General features: G+C 57.5%; 1 protein-coding gene across 1 annotated transcript; it reads left to right on the top strand.

The window, feature by feature from the left end:
• Positions 1 to 242: 242 nt before the first annotated feature.
• NPTX2 (neuronal pentraxin II) lies at positions 243 to 6,527 on the top strand (the record flags this gene model as incomplete). Its single annotated transcript, XM_006765466.2, has 4 exons — positions 243 to 465; positions 2,626 to 2,870; positions 4,404 to 4,583; positions 5,191 to 6,527. Coding segments are annotated over 4 exons (876 nt in total), but the record flags the coding sequence as incomplete, so codon positions are not given.
• Between the last annotated feature and the right edge of the window lie 7,687 nt (positions 6,528 to 14,214).

The following is a 14,214-nucleotide window of genomic DNA, read 5'->3' as shown; positions in this document are numbered from 1 at the left end:
AGAGGGGAAAAATGAGATTCCTAAGTTTCAGACACTGCCGCAAAGTAATTGTCTGACTTTGAAATCCTTGCCGTACAAAAAAAAAAAAAGCATCTGTGAACGCTCCCCTTTGTGTCATCAGCTCCACTGGGGTGATGCTCCCGTTTTTGGAAGCAGCTCCCCCTGTGGCGGGGCCGTCAGAGCCGCATGTCACAGTTTCTTTCTGACTGGCCTTTAATGCTTGTCCCTCCCTCTCCCTCCTCCCCCAGCACCAGCTCCGAGGGAACGTGTCTGCCGCCGCGTTGCCTGGCGACTTCCGAGAGGTGCTCCAGCGGCGGCTGGGGGAGCTGGAGAGGCAGCTGCTGCGCAAGGTCGCGGAGTTGGAGGACGAGAAGTCCCTGCTGCACAACGAGACCTCGGCTCACCGGCAGAAGACCGAGAGCGCCCTGAACGCGCTGCTGCAGAGGGTGAGCGAGCTGGAACGAGGTGGGTGCCAGTGCTGCCTCGCGTCTCTGTCGCCCGCCCGCTGCCTCCCCTCCCTCCAGACCCCCCACCCTTTGGGGGGCAGGCAGAGAGGGGCCAGCCCGGGGCACTCTTGCCCATGTACACAGACAGGCCAACTGGGTGAGGGAGTGGCTGCTCCCAGACCCCCGCCTGCTGACTCTGTTCCCAGGTCCTTTGCTGAGATAGGCTCCGAGGCTGCTGTCAGTCATCCCTGAGCCCACCTGGCAGGTGCCAGAACCACCTGACTCCTCACCGTGCAGGCAGCAGCCCGCCCCGTCCCTTCTCTCCTTGGCCCCAGGGCTGCCCAGCCTTGTCTGCCACCTGCAGCCAGGCCCTTTAATGCCTTCACTGGTTGTAACTAAGTTTCTTCTGGACTTCCCAGCTGTGTGGTATACACGGAAGGCACCCCCTCTGGTAGGATGGGCCCCCTCCCCTGCCTCTTGGCCCTCCAGCTCTAACTAAACCTGCCTGTCGTTACCATTACCAAGCTCACGGCAGTACCAACATGCAGCCTTACTAAGTCAGCCAGCCTGCCCACCTGCAAGGGCAGGAGCTACTTCTCTATTAGATAATCGCGTCTTCGTGAAGCGCATGGGCACTTGCAGATTACACCCTCAGTGGCTGCGTAGAGTAGGAAGAGGGGCTGCTGCTCGCTGCGCCGTCATCCCTTAGCTGCGCCCTGGGCCGTGGTCAGCCGCTCACCCTGTGAAGCCAGGAGTTGGGGCTTCCTGGGTCTCTGAGTTTTGCTTCAGCCTCCTGTGGGGCCTTCTCGCCCGGTCTGGCCCCACGCTCGGCTCCCGCAGGTGACCGGGTCTTCTCGTCAGCCCTCGCCAGGTGGCCAGCAGCCCTGCAGCCTGGGGTGAGGGCGCCCTGCGGGGAGGTCGGGGTGGGTCAGGCAAGACGACACCATCAGCAGAGAGGAGTGAGACCGCACGTGCAGCCCAGATTCGAGTGCTTCCACGCTGCCTGCTCCCAAGAGGTTGGGAGGGTCACGCTGGGCCCTGCTGCTTCCCTTTCAGAAGCTCTTCCCTGGGTGGTGTGAACCCTGGCTCCAAAGAGCGTCCTCGTGTAGGATGTACTGTGACAGAGAAGGCGTTTGGGGGTCACGGTGGAGAAGGGGGGTCACGGTGGAGAAGGGTTGATCGTTCTGGCTCCTGTTCTGCAGGAGTGAGGAAGGGGCTGAATTGGTTCTGGGTCCTGAGAGCCTGCGGGCCTCTGGCGGTGATGGGGACCCCCTGGCCCCTCGTGGTGCCTAATAAGCACTTGTCGGAGGAGGCCATTTAGGCTCCTTCATCGGCAGCATCTGGTCCCCAAATAAGAGGGGAGCTTCTGGCCCAACCGCTCACAGAAGCGGGGGGGGTGCCCTGCAGATGTCTGAACCTGGTGCCCGGAGCCAGGTCTTGCCTCCTGTGTGTTTACTTGTTAATTTTGAACTTGAGGCAGCATTGAAAATTGCTTAGACCCATTGAAGAGTACCGATCACTGTAAAGGACGTTGGAAGCATCGCTTACATGGGGACAGCCAGGAGGGTTCTCACCAGTCCCGGGTGGGTCCAGGAGGGTCAAGGCTCCGGCCAGTGGGGAGGAAAGGGCGAATCCTGAGCCGCACCACGCCTCGAGCCAGTCCATGTCAGGGATGTATGCAGAGGCCACGTCTGAGTTACATTGTAGAGCCAGGACACAATCACCTGACTCTGTTGCCCTGGCAGCGGCGACTCGTTCCTGTGAGAAGTGACAAAGGCTTACTGGCTTGACAGGCGTCTGTCGAGTGCCTGGGATCTGTCACATGTCCTGCCTCCGTGCTCCTGACCCCGCCCTTGCTGAAGGAGCTGAGGGTCCAAGATGGCAAGGACATAATAAGACTTGACCGAGAAAAGGTTTTCTGGCTCAATTTAACCAGAAAACGAAGTCCAGCTTGTCTCTACCTGCTTCCTCCAGATCTGAAGAGCGAGGTCACTCGGTCACGGCTGGAGTTTCAGCACTGTGGACAGCGGCTGTCCTGTAGAGGATGCTCCATTGATGGAGGGATTGGCTTGGGGGTGGGGGGGGAGGGAGGGGGGTCCAGGTGAGTTGGGACTCCATCCTTGCTGGAGGGGGTGGGGGGCGGGTGGCTAACGTGCTGCTGCCTTCTCTTCTCCCCCAGGCAACAGTGCGTTCAAGTCGCCCGATGCATTCAAAGTGTCCCTCCCCCTCCGCACAAACTACCTGTACGGCAAGGTCAAGAAGACGCTGCCCGAACTGTACGCCTTCACCATCTGCCTGTGGCTGCGCTCAAGCGCCTCGCCCGGCATCGGCACCCCGTTCTCCTATGCGGTGCCCAGGCAGGCCAACGAGATTGTGCTGATCGAGTGGGGCAACAACCCCATCGAGCTGCTCATCAACGACAAGGTGAGGCCGGCTCAGAGGCCTCCGTCCTCGTCACGGTGGCAGCAGAGGTCGGGAGGTCGCAGGGGCTCCGGCAGCGGGCTGCGGGCTGTCCTCCTCCTGGTGGGGACCGCTCTGCCCTGACTCAGTCCTGCTCTGGACAGATGACGAGTCGGGGGGCAGGGTCCAGGCCAGAGGTCAGGAAGGACCGGAATGAGCTGGGACGCCTGCATGCCAGCCTGAATTGTCATGGGCCCTGAGGCCTGTCCATGAGGGTCATTTTGTTGGGGGGGGGGGAAAGTACTGAGATATAATTTACACGCAGTAACATTTACACTTTTTACTGAGTTGACTGGCTTTGACAAATGCAGTCAGTTGCACACCCATTACCGCAATTAGAACCTAGGGTGTCATCACCTCCCAGATTTCCTCATTTCCCTGGTGGTCTGCTCCTCTTTCTACCCCAGCCCATGGCAACCGCTGATCTGGTCCTTGTCCCTTCGGTCTTGCCTTTCCCAGAGCAAATCTCCCCTTTTAATAGACGGGCTGGTTTTCGGGAGTGTGGTCTCCCCAAGAGACAAGCTCTGGGCGTCTGCGGGACCCTCCCGCAGCCCCACTCCGTCATTCATTCTGAAGTCAGACCCCACGTGGCCAGAGATGCGTCCTCACAGCCCCCTTGCCGGAGCTGAGGATTGGGATGGCTGCCCGAGCCCGGAGTGGCTCCACCCGGCCCCTTCCTCTGTCTGTGCTGAGCCACGTTGGGTGGAGCCTGCTTCAGTGGAAAAGGTGGTGTAATCCACCTGCTGGCTCCTCCCAGCAGGGGCCCCGCCTCTGAGCCCCTGGAGCCGGAGCGGGGACTAAGTGTTTTAAATGACTCCTTGGACACCGCCCTGAGGGCCAAGAGCCTTGTTTTCCTCTCCAGTTAGACACCCTGTAAACAGCCAGGTGCTGGGGGGGCGGGCCTGGGGTTGCTAGGACACCAGCAGTAACAACCAGCTGCTGGCAGAGGAGCAGGTCTGCAGAGCCCTCCCAGGGCGAGAGTGGGTGGATGCGGGGGGCATGCCCCTCCCCCACACTCACATGGAGTTGTGGGCCTTTGTCCTCTGCACGGCAGGGCACCCACACACAGTCCTGAGGGACGCTGGGACCTCGCCTGTGAGTGGCTGGGGCTGGTCTGGCTCTTGTCCAGAGAAGTTTGCCCAGTGTGCCCTCGCTGCCCTGTGTCTTCTCCAGCCCCGGGTGTTCAAGGCCAGTCTGCCACATCTGCTTGTTCTGCTCAGTGTCCTGGCTCCTCAGCCAAGCCAGGACCAAGAGCGTCTAGTTGAAAGCAGGGCTGCCCTGGGGCCGGGAGTTGGGCCCCTTTCTCTTGAGTGTCTGCTGGCACGTGGTGTTTCCAGCCCGAAGGTCTCTCTGAGGCGGGCGGGTCAGGCGTGTCACCCACAGGGCAGAGAAGGGGAGGCCCCCACGTGATGGGAACAGCAGTGGCCCCGTTGCCCCGTCCCCCAGCTCGGTCGTCTGGGAGACCCGCAGGGCCTCACCGGCACGTTGCCCCCGCAGGTTGCACAGCTGCCCCTGTTTGTCAGCGATGGCAAGTGGCACCACATCTGTGTCACCTGGACCACGCGGGATGGCATGTGGGAGGCCTTCCAGGACGGGGAGAAGCTCGGCACCGGGGAGAACCTGGCCCCCTGGCACCCCATCAAGCCGGGGGGCGTGCTGATCCTCGGGCAGGAGCAGGTGGGTACAGGGACTGAAAGATGGGAGCGCGCGGGCCAGACGAGCAGCACAAGGCCCGGCCTGCAGGCTGCCCCTCACCCCGCCCAGCTGTCTGCCTGCTGGAGGGGAGCCTGGGGGCACGGCAGCTGCCTGGAGGGCTGAGGCCCCCCGGCTCTGCTCACACCGTCTTGTTGTCTGGGGGGTGGAGGGGGGACCAAGTTGGGGTGGTGGTTCAGACAGTTTCCAGGATGGAGTGCCCTGGGTCACAGGTTGGCACCTGGTCTTGGGCAGATGAGCTGGAGGCTGATGGAGAGGGAGGGAGCAGGCGCCAAGGGCCCACGCCCTGCTCTCCTCCTTGTCACCTCTCCCTGGGGAGGGGCTGGAGCTGCGAGACCAGGTCTAGTCCTGGCTTTGGGACTTTGCCCAAGTGTCTCCCCATGTAAACTGGGTGGTGGAGTAAAGATACTTCCCTGGCCAGAGTTGGGAGTCAGGAAAATGCCCCAGTCCCACCCCCCCAACCAGCTCTGTCTCTCTACAAGATGGCATCCTCTCCCCAAAGCCAACCCGCTCCCATGGGGGGGGGGGTTAGCCTTTGAGCAGCTCTGACGTGGTTCTGTTCCCTCCACAGGACACCATTGGGGGCAGGTTTGATGCCACACAGGCGTTTGTGGGGGAGCTCAGCCAGTTCAACATCTGGGACCGCGTCCTTCGTGCCCAGGAAATAGTCAACATCGCCAACTGCTCCACCAACATGCCGGGCAACGTCATCCCCTGGGTGGACAACAACGTCGACGTGTTTGGAGGGGCCTCCAAGTGGCCGGCGGAGACCTGTGAGGAGCGCCTGCTGGACTTGTAGCCGCTCTCCCAGTTGGGGGGCGGGGCTCTGCTGATGCCCCAGTTAAACTGTCTGCACCTCCTCCTGAACGAACAGCCTGGGGTCCCCGGGCCTGGGGCTCTGTGGCAGCACCTGTCTCCGGCTTATCCATTCCGTACCCAGATTTCGCTGTTTTGGGGGTAGGGCCAGAGTCCCTGGAGAAAGCCCTGAGCCGCCGGGGGGCGGTCACGATCTGACTTCCTCCTCCGGGGGAGAATGGACCCTCAGGCGCTGTTCGGAACCCCTGTACATGCTAGTGCACCCCAGCCTGCCCCCCCATCCTTGGTGTCTCGTGTGTACCTCCTGTCCGTCCCCTTCACAGCCTGTCCTGCTGGAGTGGCCGTGTCCTTGGTGTGTTGAGTACGTCCTGCTGCCCACGAGCACGTAGCAAGCAGCCCCCACCTCCCCTCCCCCCGCAGTTCTCTAGGCCAGGCACCAGGAGGGCAGGCAGCCAGACGTGCCCTGCCCCCTTCAATTAGAGGAGGTGTCTGTGGCTCCAGAGGGAGCTGGGAGGGGTGCCCAGAAGGGAGAAGGTCGGTGGTGGCAGCCTCTCGTCCCCTCCGCGGCCTCTCCCTCAGATCAGTGCTTTGCCACCGAGTCTGGCTTTCGAAGGCCTGTCGTCTCCACTGGTGCCAAAGGTCCCGCTGCAGCTTTTCCAGACCCTCGCCGTGCGCTGGGGAATTGATTCTTCCCAACGGAAGAGGCCAGCCATTGGCTGGCGCCCATGTGTGATGTCTCCCTCACGGCGAGCGGTTGGCGAGTTTTAACCCACGTTGGTTCCTGTGAGCATCTGACCCCCGGAACTTCTTCAGGAAGTGGGCGTCACCTGGCCGGTCATGTGCTTCGTGACGCCAGGCTGCCGAGTTGGTTGGACGGAGGGAGTAGTGGTTACTTTAAAGACACAGCGATGGCCTGGGGAAGTTTATAAAGCTAAATATTATATATTTATTTTTCATACATGTGTGAAGTGCAGATCTGTGGAGATTCCATTTGTAGGACCGCGCTGACGTGCCCATCCTGACTCGTGTGGATGTTCTCTGTGGCCAGCACGCCACGACCGTGGAGTTGTGATTAAAGTGCACAGGACGAGGCCTCGGCGTCGGCTTTCTCTGTGTCCGGGGTTGAGGGCAGGGAGGGATGAGGCTCTGCACCCCTCCCCACAGGTAGCATGATGGCGACCCTGCTTGGCCTGGGCCTGGCGGCCATGGGCACGCCTGGGGCCGGCGTCTGGTGGACCCAGGGAGCTGAGGGTGCTTGCAGGAGGGTGTGGTGCCTTTCCCTCCTCAACCCCAGGCCCAGGCGGTGGACGCCCCACAGGCTCTGCCCAGCCTCCCTGTCCCCAACCCAGCCCTGTCTTCCCCAACCAGGAATCGAGTTCAGCTCCCCGACCCTCGGCTCCCCGCCCCAGGCTGGACCCCTGTTCGGGCTGCTCTGTGTGCGCTCCTCCATCCATCTCCTTCCATCCTCCCAGCAGTAATCCCAGTTCCCGGGTGAACACGGGGAACAGTGAGGCAGGGACGTGGGCATCGTGCGGCTTGATCAGGAGGCTGGTCAAGGCCAGGCTTGTGCATGTCTGGTTCCGTGACCTTGGCCTTGACAGGCAGCTGGCTTCCCATTGTTTTCTCAGGGAAGTGCAAGGCAAATTTACCAGGTGGTTCCACTGCTCTCTACAAAGCCGCCGCGCTCTCTGTAGTTGCCAGCGCAAATATTCACAGGCACCTCTGAAAGCCCTGTTCAAGCAGGAGTAAGACACTGAAGATTGCATCTCGCGGGGAGACTGACATTTCCTTGTCACTCATTATCTGACACAAGAGAACATGTCCCGGGGGAGAGCTGCACCAAGCCCTGGCTTTCTGTGGCTAAGGGGCAGGGGGGCGGGGGAGAGGGTGCCAATCACACAGGGTCTGTATCGTGGCTTAACACTCAGGTCTGGCAAGAAATACATCTATTTTCTTCAAAGACTATTTATTGGGAGACATCACATATACAACAGACCGGGTATGACCCATAAACACAGTTTTACAATAATCAGCCATGAAGATCTGTGTAGCGACCACTCGATTTTAGAAATATGTGTTCAGTGCCTGCTGTGTGCCAGGTACTATTGTAGGTACTTTGTTGATATCGATGAACAAAAGACAAGAAAGGTTCTGCCCTTGTGTATCAGGCATTCCGGAGGTTGGCAATCACTACTAGACACATGAGTAAGAAAATTATATAGATTTGCTAGAAGTGGGTAAGGGCTGTGGGGAAGGACAGGCAGGGCAGAACAAGGAGGATAGACGTGTGGTTGTGGGGATGGGTTTGCAACTTAAAGGAGTGGCCTTATCGAGAGAATGACGCCTGAGCAGACTTGAAGGAGGTAAGAGAACGGACCACTCGGACCTTTACTACATAATTAAACCACACGGGTTCTTCTGTGACTTGCTCTTTTCAACTCAACATTATGTTTCTGAGATTGCTCCAGGCTGATGTGCATAGCTGCGATTTATTAATTTTCATGCTATGTAGTCGTTTTAAATGCACATTTATCTAAACACATATTTACCTGCTGATAAGCTTTTGGATGGTGTGTATCTACCAGTACAATCTGTAAGAATTTCCTCTACAGCCGGTGCCCGGGATGCAATGGCTGGGCTGACAGATATGAGCATCTTCACATTTAACCAGGTTTTACGGGCTGAATTGCGGCTCTCCTCACAGATGTGGAAGCCCTCACCCCCAGCATCCGTGAATGTGAATTTATCTGAAAGTAGGGTCTCTGCAGATGACCCCCCCACCCCCCGCTGCCCGTGGATAGCACTTTGTTGCAACAACCCTAGCAAACTAATACACCAACTTGTTTTCCTAAAAGGTTGTATCTATTTGCGTTTCTACCAGCAATAGAGTCCCCATTGCTCCACATCCTCACCAGTGCTTAATGGATTCAGACTTGTACATTTTTTTTGCTAATCTGGTGGGAATAACATAATATTTAATTTGCTTTTCGTTTGCACTTCCCTGTTTGCTAAGGCAGCTGAGCATCTTTTCCTATGTTTATGCAAATCTGCCTTTCTTCTTCCAAGAAATAACTGTTTACATACTTCACCCTTAGGTTATTTTTGCCTTTTTCTTATTGACTAGGAGGAGTTCTTTGGGTTCTAGAAATGTATTCTTTGACAGTTATATGTATTGCAAATATCTCCTTCCAGGCCATGGCTTGTCTCCTTGCAGTCTTTGTTTCAAGTTTCTTGAAGCTCCGCTACTAGGTGCATAAACATTCAAGATAGTTACATCGTCTTGATGAACTGACACTTTTTTATGAAAAATCCTCTTTACCTTTGGTAATATCCTTTGCCCCAAAACCTACTTTGTCTGATATTAGTATGACCATTCCAGCTCTATTTTGATTAGTATTAGTCAGTTGGGTGTTGCTCTTTATGCAGTCTGACTTTCACTTGGGGAATTTAGGCCATTTACATTTATTGTGGCTGTTTTTATGATTAGGTTTCAGCCTATCAACTTGCTATTTGTTTTGCATTTGTCTCATCTTTTTTTGTTCGTTTTTTCCTCCTTTGTCTTCTTTCAGGTTAACTGTTTTTGTATGATTTCATTTTTAAAAAAATATATTTTATTGATTTTTTACAGAGAGGAAAGGAGAGGGATAGAGAGCTAGAAACATTGATGAGAGAGAAACATCAACCAGCTGCCTCCTGCACACTCCCCACTGGGGATATGCCTGCAACCAAGGCACATGCCCTTGACCAAAATCGAACCCGAGACCCTTCAGTCCACAGGCCAACGCTCTATCCACTGAGCCAAACCGGCCAGGGCTGTATGATTTCATTTTTACCTCCTTTTTTTTTTGGCTTATTAACTGTAACTATTTTGTTAAATTAAACCATGAAAGGTTATACTATTTCACATAAGGTGCAAGAGTCTTAGAACCCTCTATGCTTCCATTCTTCTTTGATGTATTTTTGTCATACATTTTACTTTTACACGTTATGAATACCACACTACATCATTATTTTTGTTTAAAATAGTGGAATGACTGAGCTGCCTGCCAGGAGCAAGACAATGGGCCTGACAGGGGAAGTGGGGGTGGAACATACTGAATGAGGCCCTTGCCTGTTCTGAGCTGGCAGGGTGCAGCTGGGAGGACCCTGGAGACATGGCCACGCCCCTGGAGATCGGCCATGATCAGCACCTTCTCTGCAGGGAGCTATCCCCCAGGACCAGGGCCAGCTCAGTTGCTGTGGACACAGCTTTCATTCACCCCAGGGCAGCAAGTCAGCTGGTTCCCAAGCTGCCCATTAGGAGCAGGGCCTCCGGAAGAGCAGAGGAGGCCCATGTGATCTGGCCGTGTTGGCAACCAGAAGATTCACCATGGCCTGGACAGGTAGGCAGGTCTGTGCTGTGCGTGGGGAGCTCAGGTATCCCCTCCCCTTAGGCAGCAGAATCCTAGCTGCCATCAGGCCCGGGGAGAGGAGCCTCCACGCGGGAACCTCTCCTCACAGCCCCCTCCTGTTCTATTTCAGGAGTCCCATTGCAAGAAATAGGAAACAGAATAAATAAATCTATGTGTGCTTCCAGCAGAGAGAGGCGGTCGAGTGGAGACTGCTGAGAGGAGGCTTTCAGAATAGCGTCCCCTGAGAACGTCAGACTCACTCCCAGAGCGGGAGGACAGGCGGATGCTGAGACCACCCCCTGTTTACGTGCGGGGAACGGAGGCCCCAGAGTTCTAATACAGCCAAGACTCAACCCCAGGCTTCTGAGCAGTGTGCTCTTCCTGCGGGCCCTGCACCCTTATTCTCTTAATAGTGGGATGTAATCGTTTTTATTCCCTGGCATGTAATTCAAAAATAAATGCGGCGTTTGGCCTATTTACAAACCAAGGTGTGTCCATGGACCGATTAACCTGGAACCCGGGGGGATGGGAAAGGCCAGCAGGGGAGCCCAGGGCACCGGCCTCAGGCTCCTGCAGGACCCACAGGCTCTGCTTCCCCCGCTGCTCTCCGCTGGGACACACTTGGCAGACACGGTCCACGTGCCTGGCACACCCGGCCCTGACCCAGATTGTGGCTAAGCCCTGAGCATGTCCACAGGGAAGCACAGCACGGCCATGATTCACAACCGCTCAGCTGCTGACAGCTGGTCAGGGAGGCCGTGTGGCCTGAGGTGGCAGCTGACGGGGTCTGGGCCCAGCTGCACTTGCTGTGTGTCCTGAAACAAGTCGCCACCCTCGCTGGGCCATCTGGAGTGGCCTGGAGTTTTTGACATCCCCGTCCTGAAATCCAGCCAGGGGTCTCCAGAGCAATTTCTCACGAGGACGCTCCAGGGGGCTGGAATTCATTTAAGCCAGGGGTCGGCAAACTCATTAGTCAACGGAGCCAAATCTCAACAGCACAACGACTGACATTTCTTTTGAGAGCCAAGGTTTTTAAACTTAAACTATAGAGGTAGGTACACTGTTATTAACTTACCTATATAGTTTAAGAACTGTTGATATTTGGCACCTCCCCCGCGCTGCGTATCCACAGCCCGCCTGCACCGCGTCTCCTGTCGCCCATCTGACCGACACCCCCCATTTCTTCTAACACCACTTCTTCAAAATAGACTCACCCAGGCTGAAAACCGACTTCTGCGCATGGGCCACAAAGTTTCAATCGCACTGTACGTGTGCGCCCGCACGTGGTATTTTGTGGAAGAGCCACACTCAGGGGGCCAAAGAGCCACATGTGGCTTGCGAGCCGCAGTTTGCCAACCATTGATTAAAGCAACATGACAGCTCAGAAAAGGCAGGCAGGCATGTTGTTCCCATTTCACAGATGAGGAAACTGAGGCTCATGGAAAAGAAGGGACTTACTAGTGCAGAGGAGGCTCACTCAGGATCTGGCCTGGCCATGCTGCCCTGAGGGCACACTTCACACAGAGACCCAGGAAAATGGGGCCTGAGGTGGGGCACGTGCCCTGCTCGCAGGCCGGGTAGAGGAGTTACTACTCCTCTGGGGCATCTGAGTGGGAACCTGGGGGCAGCCATCTGCAGGTGCCCAGGGCAGAGCCTGGTTCCCATATCCTCGGGGCTCCGCCCTCCCTCCCCGGTTCTTTCTCTCTTCTCCAACAAATATTTGCTGTTACTGGGTGAGCTGCTGCCATGGTTACAGGCATCCCAGAAGCAGAGGGTCCAAGTTGGACTTCAAACCTCTCTAAAATTCAAGGCCCAGAGTTAACAGCTGCTTCTTGAAACAGGTCTGCGGGTGGCAGTGGCCCCTGCTCTAGGATTCCAGCCCTTCGCCGGCTGAGAGTGGGGGAAGCTGGAGGAGGGCTTCAGGGTTTCCCAGGCCCCACAGGCCTGGGTGGGGAAGAAGAGCCAAGCAGGCCCCCTGGGGAGAACACGCCAAGGCTCAGTCCTTCTCTGAAGAGGTACCTCCTGCAGGCAGCAGGGGCCCGGCTTCCAGGGAGCCCAGGGGACCGCGTGCTGGTCGGGCAGGCTCCTTCCCCGCTGTGGGACCCTGGGCAAGACAGGCTTCTCTGAGCTGAGTTTGCTCATCCCGAGAAGAAGGGCCAGCAGGCCTCCGGGGCTTGTTCTGAGGAGTCAAGCCCTCAGCTGAGGACACGGGGTCCAGGTAGGAAAGTGTGGCTGTAGGTGGACGGAAAGAGCAGGGGTCTGGTTAGGACAGACGCAAACGCCCAAGTTCCATTTCTCTGCCCAGCTCCTCAGGGCCGGTGACGTCCCGTGCCCGCGCTGCAGCCTCCTGCCCGGGTAACGTAAGGCCGGTGACGCGCAGGCGGGGCTGTTCCAGGCCTGAAGGGGCTGAGATGAGCGCAGGGTCACCTGCTGCTGCGGAACAGATCACTGTACAACGTGGTGGCTGAAGACAGCGACACCATCCCCAGCTCCTGTGGGCGGGGCACCCAGGTGTGGCTTGGCTGGATCTTCCATACGGCCAGGATGAGGGTGCTGGCGGGGTGAGGTCTCGGGAGGCGGAGGGGCCGCTTCTGAGGCCGCCTTCTCCGTGGCTGTTGGCAGGAGGCCTCGGCTCCTCCCCAGGTGGCCTCTCCAGGGAGCAGCTCAGGAGGCAGGCAGCTGGCTTCCCAAAGTGAGCGTCTCAGAGCTCATGGTCATCTTTGTAAGCTAATCTCCGAGGGGACATGCCATCCCCTCTGTTGTCTCCCAAGGCCCTACAGACAAACCTGACGCACGGGAGGGGCTCCCCAAGGGCCACCCTGGAGGCGGGCTACCACCCGAGGAAGTGGCACACCCCGTGCGGCACATAACGACTCCCAGTGTGTGGAGGCGACAACGGTCATTGTGCAGAACACAACCCCAGAGCCTGGAATGACTCCGGTTGGAGAAGGGAATGAAGGGAAAAGACTGGGCCTGGCACTGGGGCTCCAGGCCCCACGGAGGCACACTCCCACGTAAAGAGACATGGCCACCAGACAAGTGCCAGGAGGAGAAGGGGCGGGAGAGGACCCAGTAAGGAGAGATGGACAGGAGGCAGGTGCCAGGTAGAGGGGGCCGGTCACAGCCAGAAGCCAGGTGGACCCTCCAGCCTGCCTTCCCTGGAATCCCAGAGGCGCCCCTGGGAGCAGGGAAGCCATCTGGGGTGGAGTGAACACGGGACCTCTCGGCCTTGGAGCCTCTCTCTGAAGCTGCCCGTCGCCCTGCACAGCTCTGCTGGCTCCCTCACTGCTTTTTTCTTTCTTAATATATTTTTGATGTCAGAGAGCAAGGGAGAGGGAGAGATAGAAACATCAATAATGAGAGAGAAACATCGATCAGCTGCCTCCTGCACACCCCCTACTGGGGATGAGCCTGCAACCCCAGCACGTGCTCTTGACCGGAATCGAACCTGGGACCCTTCAGTCCGCAGGCTGACGCTCTATCCACTGCGCCACACCGGCCAGGGCCCGCACTGCTTCTTTCTGGTTTGACTGCGTCCTGAGCCTCAGGCAGCAGCCACCTCCGCTGTGGATTCCCGAGCTCCTCCGTACCTGCCTGTGTACGCGCTTCACTCACCCTCCTTGGAGCCCAGAAATGAATTCAATAACCAGAAGCAAAGAGCCTGGAATGAGATCTTCTCGTGTGCAACTCCCTCCAGTCCCACCCGGGAGTCTGCGCAAGTGCCACAGCAGCCAGAGGGGCCCTCCTGGACCCGTGTGCCGGCCCCTCCCTCTCCCTCTCCTCCCGCTCCCCTGCCTCACTTCTCCACCCCAGAGTGCTCTCCACCATCACCTCCGGTCCCTCGATTGCTTGTTCATTGTCTGTCTCCCGTGGGGCTGAAAGCTGCTGGAGTCTGGGAGCCTCGAGCCCAGCCCCGCACCAGCCCCCCACCATGCTGCTGGGTTCCCACAGGAGCGTCTGTGGAGAAATCGAATGAAGGAGAAGGGGAGAGACTGGCACTCATAGGCTGGGGAGCACCTGCCGGCCTGACGAGACATGGACAAAGCCGTGGGGCCAGCCCAGCCCCTAACGAGACGGGGACCCGTTGGCTTTCCCAGGGCGGCGGCAGGCCCGTGGCCCCACTGCCATCTCCACTCGCCTGGATCACATGATTCATAACCAAATTCTAACAAATGGCAGGGGAACCGAATATTAAATTCCAATTAGCTGGAAGCAAAGGAAAAAAATGACACACCACCCAACTGGAATGTAAATCGTGTTTTTTGCATTGACATGGAAATTTAACATCTTTTCTTTGAGCCCCGCTGTTTCCAGGCGATTCCACTGGGTGGATGTGGGCGATCAATTGTAAACTGGGCGGGCTGGGGGGGGGGGGCCTGGACTGAGGG

Source organism: Myotis davidii, unplaced genomic scaffold (assembly GCF_000327345.1).
Source record: "Myotis davidii unplaced genomic scaffold, ASM32734v1 scaffold399, whole genome shotgun sequence".
Taxonomy (NCBI): domain Eukaryota; kingdom Metazoa; phylum Chordata; class Mammalia; order Chiroptera; family Vespertilionidae; genus Myotis; species Myotis davidii.
This window is presented reverse-complemented; position numbering and strand designations above follow the sequence as displayed.